The 23,357-nt window shown below is 38.9% G+C and overlaps 1 protein-coding gene across 4 annotated transcripts in view; it reads left to right on the top strand.

The window, feature by feature from the left end:
* The window catches only part of hbs1l (HBS1-like translational GTPase), a 157,085-nt gene that overhangs the window by 5,227 nt on the left and 128,501 nt on the right, over positions 1-23,357 (top strand). For 3 of the 4 annotated variants that reach the window (XM_059982480.1, XM_059982484.1, XM_059982481.1), the window contains exons 2-3: positions 10,284-10,349; positions 19,573-19,710. In XM_059982480.1, the coding sequence (XP_059838463.1) occupies positions 10,284-10,349; positions 19,573-19,710 (204 nt within the window). The remainder of the gene's footprint in view (positions 1-10,283; positions 10,350-19,572; positions 19,711-23,357) is intronic. The other variant, XM_059982482.1, reaches the window with a different exon arrangement.

Here is a 23,357-nt window from a genome sequence, read left to right as displayed (position 1 = left end):
CCTGTGTTGACTGGAATTTAGAAGAATGGGGGGGGGGGGGGAATCTCAGTGAAAACTACCAAATATTGAAAGAACTAGTTAGGGTGTATACGGAGAGGATGTTTGCTATGGTGGGGGTATCCAGAGCTAGAGGGCACAGCCTCAAAACTGAGGGGTGACCTTTTAGAATAGAAGGAAGGAGGAATTTTTGTTAGCCAGAGTGTAGTGAATCTGTAGAATGCTCTGCCACACACAGGTGTGGAGGCCAAGTCCGTGGGTATATTTAAGGCGATAGTTGATTGTTTCTTGATTGGTCAGGGCATCAAAAGATATGGCGAGAAGGCTGGTGTATGGGGTTGAGTGGGATCTGAGCAGACTCGATGGGCTGAATGGTCTAATTTTGCTCCTGTGTGTTATGGTCCTGCTACTTCTGTTGACATGTATGTACATCACAAGCTGTCACTGTTCTTCCATACCACTTGGTGTCTTGCTACTTAAACATAAAATATACATATTAGCTTTATTTGTCATATATACATCAAAACATACAGTGAAATTGTCAGTTGCATCAAATTAGTGAGGTTTGTTCGGGACTGCCTGCAAATGTTGCCATGCTTCTGGTGCCAACATAATAACACATAACACACTAACCTTAACTGTACATCATTTTGGAACTGTAGCACCCAGAAAACGCCCATGCGTTCATGAGATAACATACAAGTTCTTTACACATAGCGGCAGGAATCAAAGACCGATCTTAAAGCTGGCACTGTAAAGTGTTGCACAAACTGATAATGTTATTGTGCTGCCATTATTTATTGCTCGTTCCATTACCTTGTTGCATCTCAAATGCATTATTTCTCATCTTCAGATTAAATTCCATGTATTGCTTTTCTTCCCAACTAACTGTACCATTTGTATCTTCGATTCTAAGCTTTTTTCTGCATTATCAAATATGTGCCCATATTCGATCACTTGCAAACTGCTTTATCACAGTCATATGAGAGTGCACCATGAGAAGAGTATTGGTGGAAGCTTAAATCAGGATTTAGGCAAGAATGGCTTCTTTGGATTTCTGAAAGGGGAGAAGTAGTTGTGACTGATGGTGGAATGTCATAGAAGTCCTGAGCATTATAGATAATGTTTGTTGAATATGGAAGCTGCTGGAGTGAAAGGTGGGAAGAGAGAGGGCGCGAGCAGAAGTGTGGGAATTAAATGATGAATGCTCTGTCATTTAGTGGAGAGAAACACTTGTGTAGAAAGTGTTGTGTTAGATTAGATATGATGGAGCTGGAGAAACTGAGAAAATAAAATAATAAGTATAGGAGATTCTACAGATGGTGGAAATCCAGAGTAACGCACAAAAAATGCTGGAGGAACTCATGAAGTCAGGCAGCATCAATGGAAAGAACAAAGAGTTGACATTTCTGGCTAAGATCCTTTATCAGGGAAATGAAATGAAGTCTTTAAAAGGAGTAGGATGTGAGGAGGTGTAAAGATACCTTAACAGAAGACAGAATGGGAGAAGAATACCTTGGCTTCCAATTGTCATTTTAAATCTTCATTCCACTCCCACTCTGACCACTAACTTCAGGTTCCAGTTTTGCTCCAACAAAGCAAAACATAAGCATGAAGATCAACAACGGATCTGATGCATAGGTATAGAATAATTGTCAAGGCTCAACACATTCAGCTATTGCAGATTACCATTCTTTCTCACTCGTGTTGGAACTGGCCCATTCTAGTGGAAGAACAGACAATGCTAGTGATTTGGAGGGTTGTACAGCAATTTTGGGATGGAGTGCTGGATTGGCATTTTGAGTCAGACTTCATGGTGAGTGTGATCACTGGGTCCGTTCTCTTTTCGTGGATGCAGTTTGACTTAAATCAGGATGTTTTATTTTACTTTGCAGTCACTTTCCATTTCTAATGCACATTTTAGCATATGTCCATATGTTAGATGTCCTGCAGGGCTTTCCCAGCATTTTCCTTCATTTCATATCTCTTGCATTCTGTAAATCGTAATTTTTCTCGTGGCCTCCGTGGCATCAAAGGCAACAATTATAGCAGTGTCTAAGAGAATAATGCGAGCTGCCTAAAGGACTATCGCCTGGTAGCACTCACATCTACAGTGATGAAATGCTTTGAGAGGTTGGTTATGACTAGACTGAACTCCTGCCTCAATAAGGACCTGGACCCATTACAATTTGCCTATTGCCACAACAGGTCAACGGCAGACGCAATCTCAATGGCTCTCCACACGGTTTTAGAGCACCTGGACAGCACAAACACCTATGGCAAATTGCTGTTCATCGACTGTAGTTCAGCATTTAATACCATCATTCCCACAATCCTGATTGAGAAGTTGCAGAACCTGGGCCTCTGTACCTCCCTCTGCAATTGGATCCTCGACTTCCTAACCTGAAGACCATGATCTGTGCGGATAGGTGATAACATCTCCTCCTTGCTGACAATCAACGTTGATGCACCTCAAGGGTGTGTGTTTAGCCCACTGCTCTACATACATATGACTTTGTGGCTAGGCATAGCCCAAATACCATCGATAAATTTGCTGATGATACAACCATTGTTGGTAGAATCTCAGGTGGTGATGAGAGGGCGTACAGGAGTGAGATATGCCAACTAGTAGAGTGGTGCAGCAGCAACAACTTGGCACTCAACGTCAGTAAGGCGAAAGAACTGATTGTGGACTTCAGGAAGGGTAAGATGAAGAAACACATACCAATCCTCATAGAGGGATCAGAAGTGGAGAGAGTGAGCAGTTTCAAGTTCCTGGGTGTCAAGATCTCTGAGGATCTAACCTGGCTCCCATATATCAATGTAGTTATAAAGAAGGCAAGACAGCGGTTATACTTTATTAGGAGTTTGAAGAGATTTGGCATTGTAACAAATACACTCAAAAACTTCTATAGATGTACTGTGAAGAGTATTCTGACAGGCTGCATCACTTTCTGGTATGGAGGGGCTACTGCACAGAATCGAAAGAAGCTGCAGAAGGTTGTAAATCTAGTTAGCTCCATCTTGGGTACTCACCTACAAAGTACCCAGGACACCTTTAGGGAGCAGTGTCTCCGAAAAGCAGCGTCCATTATTAAGTACCTCCAGCATGCCCTTTTCTCTCTGTTACCATCAGGCAGGAGGTACAGCACCCTGAAGGCACACACTCAGTGATTCAGGAACAGTTTCTTCCCCTCTGCCATTTGATTCCTAAATGGACATTGAACCCTTGGACACTACCTCATTTTTTAAAATATACACTATTTCTGTTGTTTGCTTTTTAAAAATCTATTTGATATATGTATGCTGTAATTGATTTTCTTATTTTATTATTATTTTTTTTTCCTTTTTGTATTATGTATTGCATTGAACTGCTGCTGCTAAGTTAACAGATTTCACTTCACATGCTGGTGATGATAAACCTGATTCTGATTCTCTTTGCTATCGCCATTCATAGAATGAATAGATCACAGAAGCAGTCTTGTCATAATGAATCTGTTAGTGCCTTTTTAAAGAAATAATATGTATTGCTTGATTTTCCCAAGCAATACATATAAAATGTATTATAATTTCCTAAGCAATATGTATCATAATAAACATTTTATTGATCCCGAGTGGGAAATTCTTTCATTACGGCAGCAACATTTAAAAACATACTTGGTGTGCAGACTTAAACTAATAATAAAGTACAGAATAATAATATACAAAATGATATATCTAGTAATGTACCAATGTGCAATAATAATGTATGAAATAAAATGTGTGCTCTCCTGTCGCACAGAGATGAAATGTTGTATATCCTTATTGCATTTGGTAGGAAAGATTTGAGATGCTGCCTGATTTGGTGAAACTCAGCAAGTCAGGCAGCATCTCGGAAGATAATAAACAGTATACTTTTAAAAGTCAGGATCTCTTGGCTATGCATTTCAATTTTACTTCCCATTCTGACACGTCTGTCTGTGGCTGCCTCTACTCCCATGATGAGGCCAAACACAGGTTGTAGGAGCAGAACCTGTTCCATCTGGATAGCCTCCAACCTGATGGCATGAATATCAATTTCTCTATGCTTCTGGTTATCTTCTCAGCCCTTCTCTTTAGCTGCCCATTACCTCCCCCCTCCTCCTCTTTCTTCTGTGGTCTAGTGTTCTCTCTTGTTAGCTTCCTTCTTAAGCCCTTTGGCTCTTCAACCTATCCCCTCCCAATTTCTAATCTCATGCCCCCTCTCCTAACCCTTCCACTGCCGCCTCCCACGTAGTCTTATCTATTACCTGCTAGCTTGTACTCCTTCCCTTCCTCCACCTTATTTATTTCGGCTTCTGTCCCTTTCCAGTCCTGTTGAAGGGGCTCGGTCCCATATGTTGACAGTTTATTCCCCTCCTTAAATGGTGTCTTGACTTGCTGAATCCCTCCTGCATTTTGTACGTGTTGTTCAAGATTTCCAATTTATGGAGAGCCTACTGTGTCAATTTTCCTACCCTAAACTATCTGGCCTGCACTTATTTGGTTTATTCCCTTTTGTTTATTTCTCCAAGCTGGTTGTTCTCCAATCCTTTGGCAGCAATCCTACAGGTCAAGAGGGGTTAAAAAAACTAATAGGTTTTCTTTGCTTCAGATGTCAGCCTGAGATCCATTTCCTCTGCATCTTGCTAAATATCTATTTTCAAAAATGATATTGTTTATTGTTTGCTAAGCTTGCCCCAAGGGCTAAATAAACATTTTCCTTCTCTCTCTCATACCCTCTTAATTCTCATGAACTTGTAACTACACAACTTTTAGACCTCATTCCGATGTTCATAGAACAAAATGTGGTCAACAGATTGCTAGTTGCAAGTTTATAGAGTTTTCAGCCTTCTGGTGAAGGGTTGCTGACCTGAAATGTTGACTGTTTCTTTTTCCACAGATGCTGGCTTATTTACTGTGTTTTTCTAGCATCTTCTGTTTCTCTTTGTTTCACATTTACAATATCTGCAGTTTTATTTTCATTCACAGCAGAATTTTCATTTCATTCATTTTACACTGTTGTATATAACAAGCTTTCATATATAAATACTCGGCCTTAGGTTTTACCTCACAGGAATGAAACAAATTTTTTAGAATCTTGCTTGGTGCGTGCTCAGTATCCAAAATGCTCCTGTCAATTTTCCCTTATTGTTGCATCAAGTGTCTCCATTCAGCGAAATCTGAAGCTTTGAATAAAATAATTCTGAATCTTGAAATTGCAAATAGCCAAATTACAATATCTATTTCAGTAAAGCCAATTGGGCAAGTCAAGATACAATATGTTTTTCTGAAACAAATCAGCTAATGATCAAAAATGCCTTTGCTTATTCTACCTCTCAGTTTGTTAGTAGCATTGGTGTATCATTTCTTAGCCGACACTTATCTCCAGATGCTTTTCTACAAAATTAATATCCTAGGATGCTTAACTGCTCTTTCTGTCAATTTATATTGATGGAGTAGAGCCAGCTAAAGGAGAGCTGGCAAGCTGAGCACTTGCTAAGAATGTGCAATATGAATAAAACAGTAGCATTGATTGAATCTTTTTCACGAAAATGTTGCTATAATCTGTACTGTTTACAAATTACAATATCTTTATACAATGCAAAACTCGAGCAGGAGAAAACCATCAGGTCACAAGTGTGTTTTACAATACAACTATGACTGATCTACGCTGGTTTCAATTCCTTTTAAAGTTCCCCATAATCCTCAATTCCAAGTTCTTTTGATCTGTCACATCTTCAATGCAATTGATCTCCATTACCTTCGGGGGTAGAGAATTGCTCAAATTCACTACCCTCTGAGTCTGGACATATTAAATAACTGGCCCTTTAACTCTGCAGCTATGTCTCCTGAGTGAAAAATCTCAATTTCTACCCTGTCATGTGATTCAGGTTCTTCTGAACTCTAGGAATACAGATCTGTATGTTCCGTTGATTATTATGGTAATATTGTTCTTGTGTTGAATTAGATGAGGCAATTTGAGTCCTGCCCAATAAAAAGGAATAATTGTCCGCCTTATGTAGAAAGCGTAAATATTTCCTTCGAAAGCGTGCAGAATTAGGCAATTTGGCCCATTAAATCTGCTTTGGCATTCCCTCATAGCTGATTTATTATCCCTCTTAACCACATTGTTTTGCCTTCTCTCAGTAACCACTGAAGCTCTAATTAATCAAGAACCTATCAACCTCTGCTTTAAAAATACCCAACGTCTTGGCCTCCATAGCTGTCTGTGTCTGTGAATTCCACAGATTCACTACCCTCTGGCTAAAGAATTTCCTCCTTATCTCTGTTCTAAATGGCTATCCCCCTATAATGAGGCTGTGCCCTGTGGTCCTAGACTCCCCCATTACAGGAAACATTCACTCCACATCCACGCCATCAAGGCCTTTCAAATTCAATAGGTTTCAATGAGATCCGCCCTCACTCTTCTGAACTCCAGAGAATACAGGCCCTGAAACATCAAATGCTCTTCATATGCTAACCATTTCTGAAATCATTTTCATGAACCTCTTCTGGACTGTCTCCAATCCCAGTACCATTTTTTTTCTTCAATAAGGGGCCAAACACTGCTCATGATACTCCATGGGTGGTCTGACCAATGCCTTATAAAGCCTCAGCATTACATTATTGCTCTTGTATTCTAATCGTCCTGAAGTGAATGCTAACATTGCATTTGCCTTCTTTACCACCTATTCAACCTGCGAATTGACCTTCAGAGGATTCTGCACAAGGATTCCAAAGTCCCTTTGCACATCTAATTTTTAATTTTCTCCTTGTTTATAAATAGTCTGCTCTTTTATTCCTTCTACCAATGTGCATGACCATACACTTCCCTACACTGTATTCCATCTGCCACTTTGTTGCCCATTCTCCAATCTGTCTTAAGTCCTTCTGCAGACTCTCTGCTTGCCCCTCTACTTATCTTTGCATTGCTTGTAAACTTGGCCACAAAGCCATCGATTCTGTCATCCAAATATTGACATATAATGTGAAAAAAGTGGTCCCAGCAGTGACATCTGTGGAACACCACGAATGGGTAGCTAACCAGAAGAGGCTCCTTTTATTCCCACTCTTTTGCCTCCTGCATCACCCAATCTTTTATCCATGTTAGTAGCTTTTGTTAAGCAGCCTTGTGTGGCACCTTGTCAAAAGCCTTCTGAAAATTCAAGCATGCGACATCCACTGCCTCTTGCTTGTCTATCCTGCTTGTTATTTCCTCAAATATATACCTAAGCAAAAATTATTATAGTTATTATTGCCTGTTTTGGACCTTCGATTGGTGCAAGGAAGCTAGTCATAGTTGTCATGTGAGACCTCTTTATTTGGTCTTTTGAATTTAACATGATATGCAGAACCAGAAACATCTAGTTTGATATTTCAGTACTGAAGGAGGGCTGCACAGATAAATATATGGTTTTCAGTGAGATATTAAAACCCATCTTGAAAAATAATAAAGGAGTTATCTCTTGTCATTAAATTGGTCCTGGATTATATTTATCAATTAATAATTTTACCAAAAAAGACATTGTAGTGATAATTGTGCTGCTATTTGTACATACCTGCTCTGAGGCATTATTTCCATGCAGCACAGACAAAGGCCATTTTAAGCCATTGAATTTACACTGGCTTGCCAAGCAATTCCATATCACCACTAATTTGATGACAGTATTGGAGGAGATTGAACATAGGTAAAAGTGATTTGGATATTGAAATGAAGTGGATGGTGAGAACAGGGAAATCCTGAAAACAAGTGGAGGTAGAGTACAAGAAATTAAAAAAAAATGTGCTTTATATGTTTTAAACTGTAATTGATTTTCTTATTTGGAATATAATGTTTTGATAATGAGCTAGATTATGTTGAGGAGTTAGACTGGAACTTTATCATTTTGTTCTTACACATGTATTTGCTAATATATACATAAAAATGTAGGGGTCCAGGTAAGTAATGTCCATCTGTTTCCCTCTATCCACTGTGCTTGTTATATCTTCAAAGAGCTCCAGTAAGTTTGTCAAACAGGACCTTCCTTTGCTGAATCCATGCTGTGTCTGCCTGATGGATCCATTTCTTTCTAGATGCCTTGCTATTTCTTCTCTAATGATAGCTTTAAGCATTTTCCCCAACTACAGGTGTTTAAAAAAAACTGGCCTATAGCTACCTGCCTTTTGCCTATATCCTTTTTTGAACAGTGGCATGACATTCACTTTCTTCCAATCTGCTGGGACCTGTTTGGAGTTCAGAGAATTTTGGTAAATTATCACCAAAGCCTCTACTATAACTTCTGCCATTTCTTTCAATACCCTGGGATGCTTTCCTAGGGGACTTGTTTGTCTTTAGGCTCACAGGTTTGCTCAGCGCTACCCCTTTAGTGATAGCTCTTGTATCAGGGTCCTCACCTCCCCCATCACATCTATAACGTCTCTCTTTGGCATGTTAGACGTGCCTCCACTGTGAAGCCCAACACAAAATAGTCATTCAAAGCCTTGGCCATTTCCGCAATTCTTCATTTGATTTGCTGATGAGGCATGCTGTTGAAAGGTAATTATCTCAAATTAATCATCTGAGATAAAAGTTGGTTGGATGTGTTATAGTGATAATTCTACTTGACACATGAGTAAGTTTTATGAGGCTTGAATATAAAGTTATTGTATTTCACTTTTAGCTATTTCAATGTATTTGAGCCAGGGTTTTGATGTATTGGTTGTTTTCTCTGATTTTGGTGTATTTGCTGTATAACTAACGATGTTGTGGTCTGATCCTGATAGAATTTACTGTTTTTTTAGTTTTTTTTTTGTTGCAGATTGTAAGTCAATTCAAAAAAGCCAAGATAATTTAGATTTGCATTGGTTAATATAGTAAAACATATTCAATTCTCTTATTTTTATTTTCATTCACTTCCTGGAATTTTAAAACGAGCAACAGTTCCTAATTCCAAAGAACAACCTGACATGCATTCAAGTCAGAATCAGAATTAGGTTTATTATCACTGGTATGTGACTTAAAATTTCTTAACTTAGCAGCAGCAGTTCAATGTAATGCATAATATAGAAGAAAAAAGTAATAATAATACATAAATAAGTAAATCTTATTCAATATACTTTATACAGTATGTGTATATTGAATAGATTAAAAATCATGCAAAAAACAGAAATACTGTATATTAAAGAAAGTGAGGTAGCGTCCAAAGATTCAATGACCATTTAGGAAGCAGGTGGCAGAGGGGAAGAAACTGTTCCTGATCTGCTGAGTGTGTGCCTTCAGGCTTCTGTACCTCCTACCTGATGGTAACAGTGAGAAAAGGGCATGCACTGGGTACTGGAGGTCCTTAATAATGGATGCTGCCTTTCTGAGACACTGCTCCTCGAAGATGTCTTGGGTACTTTGTAGACTAATATTCAAGATGGAGCTGACTAAATTTACAACTCTCTGTAGCTTCTTTTGGTCTTGTGCTGTAGCCCCCCCCCCCCCTTTACCAGACAGTGATGCAGCCTGTCAGAATGCTCTCCACAGTACACTTATAGGAGTTTTTGAATGTATTTGTTGACATACCAAATCTCTACAAACTCCTAATGAAGTATAGCCGCTGTCTTGCCTTCTTTATAACTGCATTGATATGTTGAGATCAGGTTAGATCTTCAGCGATCTTGACACACAAGAATTTGAAACTGCTCACTCTCTCCACTTCTGATCCCTCTATGATTGGTATGTGTTCCTTTGTCTTACTCTTCCAGATGTCCACAATCAGCCCTTTCATCTTACTGATGTTGAGTCCTAGGTTGGTGCTGTGGCACCACTCCAGTAGTTGGCATATCTCACTCCTGCACGCCCTTTCGTCACCACCTGAGATTCTACCAACAAGTGTAGTATGTGCTGTATTCCATGATGTAATTCTGTTGTGGAAGTACAGAAGTTTTGCTGTAGAGGATTTAATTTTCATTCAATAATATTTCATCTGTCAAACTTATAAAATTAGCTCTCCCTTGCTTAGTGAGCATTCACTTAATGAATGTTTGCTGCAGTGAAGGGCTTTGATTAATTCGTTACTTAAAGGTTTTGTTAGGTTAGCAATCATCTCAATTTCTAATGAGAATTTTTGAAGGCACACTTGGAAACTTTCATATATATCTAAGGAAATCAGTGGCATGTCACATCTTTTTGATAGGCTTAATGGGCATGTTCTGTGAAATAAACTTTTTAAATGAGAGAAAAAAATTGAGAACTCACCCCCTTCTAGTACTATTTATTTTATTGACCAATTTTCACATTTTTGAAAATGTTTTATTTTTAGATTTTGAAGATGATGATGTCTATGGCCAGTCGGTAGAAGATGACTACTGTATTTCCCCTGCAACAGGTTTGTTAATGTTACGCTTATCTTTGCATTGTAAATTGACTAATTCTAATGAGTCAGATTCTTTAGTAGCAAATATTTTAAGTTCCTATTTGTGATTATGTAAATTAGAATAGTTTTAATTGATAGACATGCCCTAATAAGTATACTCCAAAGTAAGTTGGAACTATCAGAGCATCTTAAATAAACGGAGAATACCAATACTTCTAACAACTTAACTGCAATGGGTGTAAGTTTGAAATGAGTGAATAGCAAAGAGAGACTAAGAAGATTGGATGGAAGTTATGCTTCCTGATATCTATCAATGCTTCAGATTTCTTTTGAGGTAGATTATATAAAAAGAGTAGGTCATTTTTGTGTCGTCTACACTGTTCAGCAAGGACATGATTAATTTGGAACCTGAGCTACCCTTCCACAAAATTTCCTAACAAAAATAGAATCACTTGACTCAGCAACAGTTGCCATTTTTTAATCAAGAAATGTCTGGTTCCAATTTTATTGGCTGTCTGGTTCCAATTTAATTGATGATTTTAAGATATTCTATCAGGCAGAAATAATGTGTTAGTTCCAATCAATTTAGGTTCTTGAAGTTTTGAATCAGATCACATGTTAATTTTCTGAATTCCAGCATTAAGGCTCCACTTTCTGTAGTTTTGCTTCAATGTTTAATTCTGAAAGTCCACATTTCACACTGATAATCCTGACTTTAAGGATAATTTAACCTTTCTAAGAGATACTCATAGTATTTCTTGTGTGGCTTGACTGAAGTTTTGCACATCTATAGTTTTGCAATCCAGTACCTTGAATGTGAAGAGCAACATTCTGTGAGGCATTTTTTTGTACTTGCCCATGTTTGACAGTGAATTGTTCATATAGATTTCCTTAGACTGAAGCTTAGACTTGTAGAATATTGGAAAAATTGCACTGCACAGTGAGATCATTCAACTGGCTGTGTCTGTACATATTAAAAAATGCTTAATGGGAAAAAACCCAGCATTATTGCACTTACTAGCGTTTGAGCTAATCATGCTCTTTGCATCCAGAATTATTAAATGTGGCATGGGTTTCTACCTCTACGACCTTTTCAGTAAATTGGTTTGTATAGGTGGAAAAACACAATGCTTCATTCCCTCTAATTTTACAAATTGCTTTTATATCTATGTTCCCTGGTTCTTGACCACTCTTAATAGGCGTTGATGAACCTTGATAGTTATTCCATTTTGGCTATTTACTATTCTAAATAAGAAAACCTGTGTTTGTCAAATCTCTCTTGATAACTATAATATTTCTAGCCCGAGCGATATGCTTGTAAATCTTCTCTGCACCTTTGGGTATAATTACATCTTTGCTGTCATGGCATTTCAAAAATTGTGCATGGTATTTAAGTTGTTTCTAATTAGTATTTGTTAAGGCTGATTTATACTTGTGCGTCGCATCAAGGCCGTAGGCAACGCATATCTTACGCCATAGGGTGACGTGCACCTCTCCAGAAAAGTCACTTGCATTGTAGTGACACAGGCAGCAACAACTGTGATTGGTCCGCTAAGTAGCATCACATTTCCTCCTACGCATTTCTGTTTGCTTCTTCTCTGCCATGTCTGTAGGCTGTGCGTAGACCGATGTGAAATAGCTTAACCAAATTGTCAAATCTACCTGCTGACATGCAAAAATGTTTGAAATGCATTTCCTCGTCCATGTCTCTCACGAAGAAACTCAACACAGTGACATAGAAACCCCACCTCCAACTAGCGTTTTGGCGCACACCAACGCACGCTCGCTACAGCGTAGAGCTGCACAGAAGTGAAAATTGATTATGGCGTCGGCTGCAGCGTAGCCCGTACGCACAAGTATAAATCAGCCTTTATTTATAGCAAGTGCCTTTCTTAACTAACTTATTGATCTGCTTTGCACATCTAATAACCGATGGGCACGAACTCCCATGGTCCTTTATTCTTCTGCACTACTCTGTTATGGCATGACTTGTTGCAGTCTTAAATGATTTACTTTGCATTCGTTCACATTAAATTCTATTTTCCTCTTTTCTGCCCAGCTGACTGTACCTTTATTGCTGTCAAAAGGTTTTCTTGCTGTCAATCACATGGTTGTTTGTTAATTTGCAAGCAAGTTCTTCCATTTGTTATTACTAAATATTCTGTAATATTTTTGACTATGTAAAATGGCTTTTTTGAAGTCTTTTTCTCTATTAATCTGTGATGTATCTTTGTTTTAAAAACATTAAATTATATTACTTAACATTGTGTTATAAGCAGACTGAATTGTCATCTAAGTGATTCAAAAATTGGGAAATAGTTATTTTGAATCCTTGTCCTATAGGGTGTCTTGGGCACCCTAGAGTTTTTATGAAAATTTTGTTGGAGGTTTTTTTTTGTTTTCTGCACTAGTGTGTCAGTAGAAACGAGCAAATTTTAGATTTTTGAACATTCATTTTCTAAAAAATTAAATGCGAGATTTTTTTGTATTTAATTAAAAAAAGTAATATATCAAGTAATAAACTATTTTTCAAATAAAAACTTGATTACTTTGTAGGTAAATAGCCCAGAGCTTGATTAAACAAAGATAACAAACGGGATGCTAATGATCAATGACATAATGAGCTGAATGAACTAAACTGATTAACCAAACCAGAAGTTGGTGTAGTGGAATCAAATTGGGCGAAGGGCAACCAAGCTAAAAGGTGAAGGTCTGACAGATGTCTAAGTTTAATCTTCAAATCATTAATTCTTACACCATGGCAAGAATGAGCATAGCAACAAGATACAAGATGGTCATCCTGTGTCAGCAGGGTCTCTCCCAAGCAGTAATTTTACAGCAGACAGGAGTTACAGGAATTGCTGTACAAGCTTTTCTGAAGAAGCACAAAGAAACTGGCAAGGTTGAGGACCTGAAAACACAGTGGTCAGCTACAGAAGCTGAGTGCAGCTCCATTAAACTAATGGTCCCTTTGAAATAGGAAGAAGTCCAGCTCTTCTATCAGCTGTGAACTCTCAGAAACTACTGGAACCCAAGTACACACCCAGAAAATTCTTGACAGAAGTGGTCTTCATGGAATTGTTGCTGCCATAAAGCCATTCCTCCAAGGTGGAAACAAAGCCAAGAGACTCACCTACGCATAAAAAACACAAGAATTCAGGTGCAGCAAGTGTTCTGGATCAGTGAGTGACGATTTGGATTTTTTGTCTCACAGAAGGCAGTAGAAAAGTCTAGAAGTGCTAGGGAGTGTTACATGGATGAGTATCTGAAGCCAACAGTGAAGCACAGTGGAGGTTCCCTGCAGATTGGGGCTGCATTTCTGCAAGTGGATTTGGTGATCTGCTCAGAATTATTGGAATCTTCAAGCAGATTCTCATCCATCACCCAGTACCATCAGAGAGGCATCTGATCGGTCCCAATTTCATTGTACAACAGGACAATGACCCCACACGCAGGCCCAAGTCATAAAGAACTATCTTCAGCAATAAAAAGAACAAGGAGTTCTGCAACAGATGGTATAACCTCAGCCCTAATCTCAACATGATCCAGGCTGTCTGAGGTTACCTGGAAAGACAAGCAAGCAAGACTGCCAAAGTCTTGTGACGAACTGTGGCAAATTTTCCAAGATGTTTGGAATGACTTATCAGCTGATTTTTCTTACAAAACTGCTCAACACTATACAAAAGAATTGATATAATTTGAAAGGCAAAGGTTGTTCATGCCAAAACTGATTTGCTGTAGTTCTTTTTACTGTTTACTGTTCTTTATAGTGATTTTTTTGATATTTAGAATTCTCTCATTATTTTTGAAAGCATCATTGCTTTATAGAATTTTTTTACATGTATGTAAGACTTTTGAACAGTACTGTATTTCTCTATTTTGTCCTTTGTTGTGTAGTCAATTTACTAACAAGATCAGTAATGCATTTTCCATTTTATTAGGCAAACACGAGGAAATCTGCAGATGCTGGAAATTCAAGCAACACACACAAAATGCTGGTGGAATGCAGCAGGCCAGGGAGCATCTATAGGAAGAAGCGCAGTCGACGTTTCGGGCCGAGACTTTGTCAAATCTCTTACTATCTTTCCTTTCAGTTAGTCCTGATGAAGGGTCTCGGCCTGAAATGTCGACAGCGCTTCTTCCTATAGATGCTGCCTGGCCTGCTGCGTTCCACCAGCATTTTGTGTGTGTTGCTTCCATTTTATTAACTTTAAGTTAACTCAAATCTGTATCCTAATCCTAAATTATAAACTACTAATGGAGATAATTGTATACAATTAGGGATTCCACACTGGAAGCATTGGTCTCGGGAGGTTACTAATGTTAGCTCGGTTATCCTAATGATTTAAAATGTATTTGTTAAAAAAGCCCCTTCTTTCTTGTGCTCTGTAGCCTTGTATTTCTGATCTCAGATTCCAGAAGCAAACACCATATTTTGAGCTCTGACAGAGCTTGAAAAGATTCATAGATGCCTTGAAAGCCTTGAGAGTGCAATATCCTCACTGACTTTTGGGAATTCTTGACACAGAGTTGCATAACACAAAAACAGGCCCAATATGGCCTTGCTGACCATTGTATTCATAAGTACTAGTCCCATGAGGTCTGTCCAAAGTAAAGGAGTATTAATGCTGAATACATTCAGCACACAGAAGCCATTGTAAGCCGCAGAACACACCACCGTCTTAACCACATCTTCTTGCATTCTTTGTTCCATCTGGAAGAATCTGCAGTTTTGACATTGAACTCACCAGTCACTTCAGAACTGACAAGAGTGAAAATTTGAAGCAAAGCATTTTCAGTCTCAAAATTGCCGGAGAAGGAAGAAAATGATTAAAGAGTGTGACTCTATGATACTATGACTTCAATAACTTTTGATTTTATACTAGCATATTTACACATCCCTACTTTCCCTCTCTCACCTTTCTTTAATGGAGGAGCGTTTCAAGAAATTTGGATGATCAATTATCTCTTTGAAAACCTGACTGACCTCTGGTTCAGTTGGGGCTCTGTTACTTCTGCCCCCTTTAAATTTACTGGACCCGGTTTCCTGGCTCTTTATGAAAAAATTAAAACAAGCTTTTGTATCTTTTCTGAAATCAGGCAAGGTGCCACATGACTGGGTGCTATTAAATGTAAGCAGGAATAAGCCAAGTAAATGCAGGCCTGTGAGTATAATGCCATTAATTGGGAAATTATTAGTAAACATTCTAGGGGATAAGGTTAATATGCAGGGATTCATCATGAATAGTTAACACTGTTTTGTCAGGTGGAAGATCCCATCTGATCAATTTTTTCAAAGTGTTTGAACAGGAAGTCCATGTTATGTTTACTACATAAACTGAACAGCTTGCATCAAGCTGACACATGGAAAAATGGTTCGAAAGGTTAAAGCCCATAGGATCCAGAGAAATTAGCAAATTGGATCCAAAATTGTCTTGATGGTAGGCAGAAGGTGATGACTGCAGGTTGATTTTGTGATTGGAAGAATGTAGTTAGTAGTCTACCACATAGATTGGTGCTGGAACCTTTGCTATTTGTGATAAACACCAAAAGTTTTATTATGGATAGTTGAGAATAGTAATAAGCCTAAGATGACATTGATCAGTTGATATGATGGGCAGAATGACTGATGGAATATAATTCTGATATGTGCATGGTATAGCACTTTGGGATGATGTATATCATGAATGGTGGGTCCTTAGAGTATTGAGGAACAGAGCCACCTTGCTGTTCAAGTCCAAGAATCACTGAGAGGGTGTTGAAATCTGGGATGCACTACCTGATTGGGTGGTAGAGGCGTACTTCCACAACATTTAAGAAACATCTAGAAAAATACTTGAATAGCTGTTGCATAGATGACACTGGACCAAGTTTAAGCAAATTAGGTTATTATAGATTGGAACTTGATGGTTGCTATGGAAGTGGTAGGTCAAAGTGCCATTTTGTGCACTATACTTGTTTAATTAAATTATCTGGGATGTCTGGTATGGTATTGTTTTCCTCTCGTAATTAGCAGTGCTCAGTTGTATAGTTAGGTTAGCACAATTGACATAGCATGTGGGGATTTTGTGTCAAATAATTCAATGACCTGGAATCTGAAAAATAACCTCACTAACCACAAGAAGTTTGGAGGTGAGGCTTCTGACAGTTTGGAACCTTGGATGTTGATACCTGTAGATGGTTACCCCATGTAATGTCAAGGATAGGAGAGTATGTGTTTTTGAAGATGTTCATTGGCTGGCACTTGTAATGCTCGAGCACAACTTGCCTGGAGCTTACTGTCCACAGGTATGGTCTATTTCATTCTCTGAAGAATTAATTGCACATAGATTTGAACAATGTGCAGTATGCAATCATCAGTGAACATCCTGAGAAGCTCATGAGTTTAACTCCTGTTTCCTCTACTGAATGGACCTCAATTCATTGTGAGGATAGTAAATATCATCTTGGCACTTGTTAAATCTGATAGTGAGTTTCCAGCCTAGCACATCTCCCCATCTCCTGTAAAGACAGGAGACCAGCTTGGTTTTAATGAGGACTATAGAAGTCCAAATCTGGAGCAGCACCAAATGTATCTAAAAATGAAGTGTCAGCTTGGTGGAGGTACAGCACAGGACTGCATGCTAAACAAAGTAAAGGGAAGATGATACGGTTTGAGCTAATTGATTCCCTTGACAAGAATTAGCTGCTTCAACTATCAGAACAGAAAATGTTGGGATACTCACCAAATCAGTCTGCATCTTTGGGGAAAGAAACTGTTTTATCAGTCAATTATCTTTCTCCCTACAAACAGAAAGACAAAGTTCCAAAAACATCCCATTGACAGTAATGAAAGAGCTAATCGCCTGAATACAAAAGTTGAAATTGAAACATCGGCAGTAGTCCTTAGATAATACATCTCTATATTTTTTTGTGACACCTCCCCAGCTTGATGGATTACTTGAAAGTTCCATGTATGCTCCTTGTGATGTGCATTCACAGAGTCTAGCAATAGCATTGTCCCTCAGTAGAATCCTCAATAGAATTAATTGTGTATATTTGTTTTTATTTAAAGGTGCAGCAGGGTAAGAGAGCCTTCCACCCCAATGAGTCTGCACAGCTCAATTACACCCATGTGACCAATTACTTTACTAACCGATGTGCCTTTAGAATATGGGAGGAAATCAGAGCACCCTGAGGAAACCTACACAGTTATGGGAAGAACATATGAACTCCTTGCATACTGCTACACAATTGAATCTGGGTCACTGGGGCTATAATAGTGCTACACTACCATGCCACCCAAACTGTCCAAATGTGATCTGTTCACTGAGACAGGACAAATGTCATCTACTTCTGGAGACAAACTGTCAACCACCATCTTTTATAAAACCTACTGATTTCCACAGTTACCTCAACTATACTTCTTCCCACCCTATCTCCTGTTAAAATGTGATTCCCTTTTCTCAGTTTCCTTGCTTCCGCTGCAATTGTTCCCAGGATGTGGCTTTCTGTTCCAGGACATCAGAGAACGGGGATTCCCTTCCTGTAATATCGATGCTTTCCTCACCCACATCTCCTCCATTTCCTGTACATCCACATTTACCCCATCTTCCCGCTGCCTTAATAGTGATAGAGTCCCACTCATCCTTATCTACCACCCCATCAGCCTCTGCATCTAACACATTATCATCCGCAACTTTCATCTCCAAAGGGATCCTATCACTAAACATATCTTTACCTCCTCCCTCCCCCTGCCCCACTTTCCATAGAGGTTGTTCCTTTCATGATTCCCCTGTCCATTCATCCCTACCCACTAATTTCTCACCCAGTACTTAGCCTTGCAAACAGCTCAAATACTACACCTGCCCAAAAACCACCTCACTCAGCTCCATTTAGGGCTCCAATCAGTCCTTCCAGATTAGGCAACACTTCACCTGTGAATCTGCTGGCATCGTCTGTTGTGCCGGCGCTCCCAGTGTGGCGACCCATCGTTGCTACATCGGTGTGACCCATGGTAAGTTGGAGAACCACGTCATTGAGCACCTGCACACCATTCGCCACTAGCGGGACTTCAGTGGTGGCCAAACATTTTCATTCCCATTCCGACGTGTCAGTCCATGGCCTCCTTTTGTGCCAAGATGATGCCATGCTCAGGGTGGAGGAAAAACACCTTGTACTTCGCCTTGGTACCCTCCAACCTGATTGCATAAATATTGATTATTGATTTCTCCTTCAGGTAATTTTTCCCTCTCCCCCCTCTCTCTCCCCCCCACGCATTCCCCACTCTGACCTTTTACTTTTTCTTATCTACCTATTACTTACCCTTGGGTCACCTCCTACTTCCCTTTCTCCTATGGTTCACTCTCCTTTCTTATCAGATTCTTTCTTCTCCAGCCCTTGATCTTCACCTATTACCTTCCAGCTTGTTTCTTACCCCTCCCACTCCCCACCTTTTTATTCTGGCATCTTCCCCTTTCCTTTCCAGTCTTGAAGAAGGCTCTTGGGCTGGAACATCAACTGTTTATTCATTTCCATGGATGCTGCCTGACCCTCTGAGTTCATCCAGTATGTTGTGTGTGCTGAAATGTACTCTATTGTTTAATGCCTTTTCTTTCTATTCTTGGTCATCAACAGAGTAACGACAGATGTTGTCAACTGTACAAATAAGTAAGAATGGTCCATTGATTTGAGAAATATCTAGCCCAAGAAATGATGGTCATGTTTATGGTTCTTGCTCGTTCCTGTATGAGTTCTTTGGGCTGGTGTCCTCGACCTAGTTATCACCTGCTCTGTTAATACCTTCTATCTATAATGTCATAAGGATATTAGTTGCTGCAATTTAGTTGTAATTCTAATTCCTCAGATAACTGTACTTGCAGCACAGCTTGAATACTAAATGACAAGATTTACACCAATAAGTACAGTGAGTGTTGTTTTAAGAATAAAAATAACTATCTCTCTTTGACACGCGATGGTTATTATACTAGCTGAAGCTTTTGGCATTGCAGTTTGTGCTATATTTCAGCCCTTCCAGTCCTTTGAACTCTTGAATGTACGTATCTTTCTATTAAGCTTTCTCCTTGCCTCTTCAAAGGTTTTAAGTAACTCTAGATAGGAGTTGGTAACTTTTTGGGCTTGCTAATTGTTCTGAACTATGACAGCCAGAACAATTATAATAATTTGTACAAAAACCATAAATTTATTTCTGCTATATCGTTGAACTATTTACTTTTCATTTATTTTAATATTGTAGCTGCTCAGTTTATTTACAAAAGAGATGATTACAACAGCAGAGCCTTTGCAGAGGAGCCTCTAGAAGAAGATGATGAGTTTGAAGATAAGGTTGAAGAGTCTTCCCACAGTAACATGCCCTTGAGTGGGGTTGACCAAGGTACATTAGTTAGATCAAATGCATAATTTTATAAAATTCAAAATATGCTTTTACCATTTCAATTATTAATAGTAAATTTTTAATTTAAATAGCAAATAAAGTGAATAAATTAAAATATTTGAAAAAAGACTTAGCAGCAATGTTTTATTTTAGTATATGTATCCAGCTTTACTCTCTTATTGGGTAATAGGTGTGCTGAAATACTTAATGAAGGGCTTAGATTTTCATTGCATCTTTGAATCTCATTTGAAAACATTTTTATTTTGATTAGTCCCCCAAAAAGAATATCTAAGTTTATCGCAACACCAGAAGGACATTCAGCTCCAAGAATCTTTGCTGACTCTGCAGCGTAACTAGTCTTGTTTTCATGGCTGTAGCCGTATAATATTTTTTCTTTCATGTATAGATTGAATTCACAAATGAATGCTACAATATAATCTGCCTTTGCCACCATCTAGAATCCTTGCACTTCCTGCAGTTTAAAGTTAGGCTCCATGTTGCCTTTTGTTCTTTTATCAGTCACCTGAAATCTTTCACTAGTTGACATAGCTTTCTAACTATGGTTTTGAAACTATAAATTATTTTTTAATATCCCTTTTTCTTATTAATCCTGTCTACCCAAAAGAGATAAAACAATCCCATTTTCTGGCCTTTAATATGTCTATCTTGGCGTTACTGTTTTCATGCACCCCTCCGTGACTTCTCAGCCTTTCTTAGGTATGGTAAGTGGAACTGGATGGAGTACTTCAGTATTGGCTAAATCAGTGTTTTATAAAGGTTCGTCAAAACATCATCACTACCGTATTCATGGCTTCAGGATCTTTGCTCTTCTAATGCTTTGTCAGCCTTCCTTGCCTCCTTCAGTCTTATGCACACCAAATCTAAGTAGCTGTCATGTTGTATGCCATTTAGACAAATAATCGTTATATTTAACCTCTTTGCCTCATTCTTCTGATCAATATAAATCACTATTTTCATTGTTTTGTGATGTGAGAGAAGAGTATATTTCGACTGGAGTGGTATAGATGGAAAAGGTGAAATTCAGGAGGTTGCTGGAGTAAAATTACAAGCACGTTCAATTGGAGAAAGAAACTTTGAAAGGAAAACTTTCATTGTACATTAGGTACCATTGGCATAGGTAGATCATTTACCTCAAAGAACTTTGTGCCATTCCAAAGGATAATGCCAGAAATGTACCTAAATTCCATTTACCATATTTTTATCCAAATTCCATTGAAAGTATGCTAAATAATAAGTATTGGGTTTTATAGATATTTAGATCACTGTGTGACAAATTAAAGTTAGGCAAATGTCATCCTCCTATATCATAACCTTCCAGTGTTCATCAGAAGTTAAGCCTGCCATATGATAGCTGATTTTTATCTTGACTGTATCTATCTAGTTCTGTAATGCTTGATATCCTTGTCCAGTTAAAAAAAGACAAATTAATATTTGTATGATGCGTTGTCCAGACAAGAGCACAGTACTCTTAAGAAGGGTCTAGAATTGTAGAATGATGTTGACCTGCTCCAAGAAAAAGTTCCATTAGGTTTTAAAACTGATTCCTTTACTTAGGCTGTAACAGAATACGACTTCTCTGCTTCAAGCCTTATATTTCCTCTATCACCACTTTCTGAATTCTTATTGTATACTCTGATTTTAATAGATTTCCAACAGAGGTTCTTACATGCTCCTGCATTTCTGATGTCTGTTGATGTCTTGGCTCAGAATTAGTTTTTTGTTAGTTTTGCTGTGATGGTTTTGGAGCAGCACAGGGAGTTAGGTTAGGATTTAGGGACTTGGATGAGCAAGAGTTGGAGGTCGGGGCAGGATCAGATGTTTGAAGTCCAGGTCAAAGCACTCCTTGGTTGAAGGTCGGTGATCCTGGGTGTCAGGTCAACGGGCACTGAGGATACTACTGATTCTCTAGTTCAGAGGTCTGTACAGGTAGCAGTCATGAGGGCCAGTGACTCTCAGGTTGCTGAGGATTAGAGGTTCATGTGAGTCTGGAAGTTGAAGCCTGAAAGGGTTTTACCTGGGGTTGATACCCAGAGACTGGCAAAGTCCTGAGGGCAAAGCTGAAAGTCAATAGACAGAGCTTGGCAAGTCTGGAGATAGAAGCCTGAAGGTCAGAGACCGAAATCAACGAGTCCCGAGGTAGAGGTATGAAGGTCGAAGCCCATGGGTCAATTTGTCTGGAGGTTGTCTGCATGTCCAGGCCAGAGACTGGAGTTTGGAGGCCCAATGTCTGAGGCTGACCCAAGGACTGGAGGACAAGTGCCTGCCTGGGGTTGGAGACCTGTTTGTGTTGTCATTGGTGAGTATGACTGTGAGAAAGGGGTTAGTTTTGCTGTGTATGTTATTTCACTGATCATTGTTGGCATGCTCTGTTAGTGCTGGAATACGTGGCCACATTTGCAGGCTGTGCCTGGCTGTTAATGCAAATGACACATTTCATTATGTTTCAATGTACATATGATAAATCTGAATTTATTAATTGCCTATCAGCTACATTTCCTTTATTAACAATAATCCAAATAGTGAATTTCTGTGGTTCCAGTTTAGTTAGGTTGCTGGAAGAGCCACAGCTTTAGGAATGCATCCTATTAACCTGTGATGTCTTTACCTCATTCCATTCAGGTTCAGATTAGCTCATTGTCATATATACTGGACTGTAATGATTAATTTTGAAAGCTTTAAGGCTTGCACTTATGCACTGGCCCATTTTGTGTGTTGAGATTGTAAGTTCTGGATGGCACAGTGGAAAATTTAGAGAAGCATCCTAAAGAAATAGCACTTGGAGCATTGGGCACTTTACCATGATTCTTTCATTTGGGTTCAGGATGGCATTGTTGAGGTTAATGAAGGCATTTTCATCTTGATCTGCACGAGAAGATTATTTGCCAGGGAAGAACTGATTAAGTGTATAATGTAAAATCAGCGTTAACCAAAACAAGGGGTGGTTATCTCTACTTAGCATTAAAACTCAACCCCAGATTGCAGCTTGAATTATTTGTTGTTAAAGTAAATATTAAAATTGTGCTGCAGTGGCTAAAATACAGAATTTGAATGAGAAATCTTAATTTTTGTATTGGTTTCCTGTTCTTCGTGTGACAAGGTTTTCCTCTTAGGAATATTTAAATTTGACATTGTTAGTTTCTATATGTAAAAAAATAGAATGGTTTATTTAGTTATCATCATAAAACACGACAGACAGAAACAGGCCTGGGCCTGGACCATATCCCTCCATACCCCTCCCATCCATACCCCTCCCATCCATGTACCTATCCAAATTTCTCCTAAATATTGAAATTGAGCCCACATCCACCATTTCTGCTGGCAGCTCGTTCCACACTCTGAGTGAAGAAACTTCCTCTCATGTTCCCCTTAAACATTTCACTTTTTACCTTTAACCCATGACCTCTAGGTCTAGAATCACCCAACCTCAGTGGAAAAAGCCTGCCAAAGGGTCCCCGCCTGAAATGATGACTACTGCTTTTCCATAGATGCTGCCTGGCCTGTTGAGTTCTTCCAGCATTTTGTATGTGATGTTTTAAACATTTCTGCTAGGGCCCCTGCAATTTTTGTGCTAGCCTCCCACTGGATCTGAGGGAATACCTTGTTGGCTCCTGGGGATTTATCCACCC

This window comes from Hypanus sabinus, chromosome 10 (genome assembly GCF_030144855.1).
Source record: "Hypanus sabinus isolate sHypSab1 chromosome 10, sHypSab1.hap1, whole genome shotgun sequence".
Taxonomy (NCBI): Eukaryota; Metazoa; Chordata; class Chondrichthyes; order Myliobatiformes; family Dasyatidae; genus Hypanus; species Hypanus sabinus.
The sequence above is the reverse complement of the archived record's forward strand: the minus strand, read 5'-3'. Positions and strand labels throughout refer to the sequence as shown.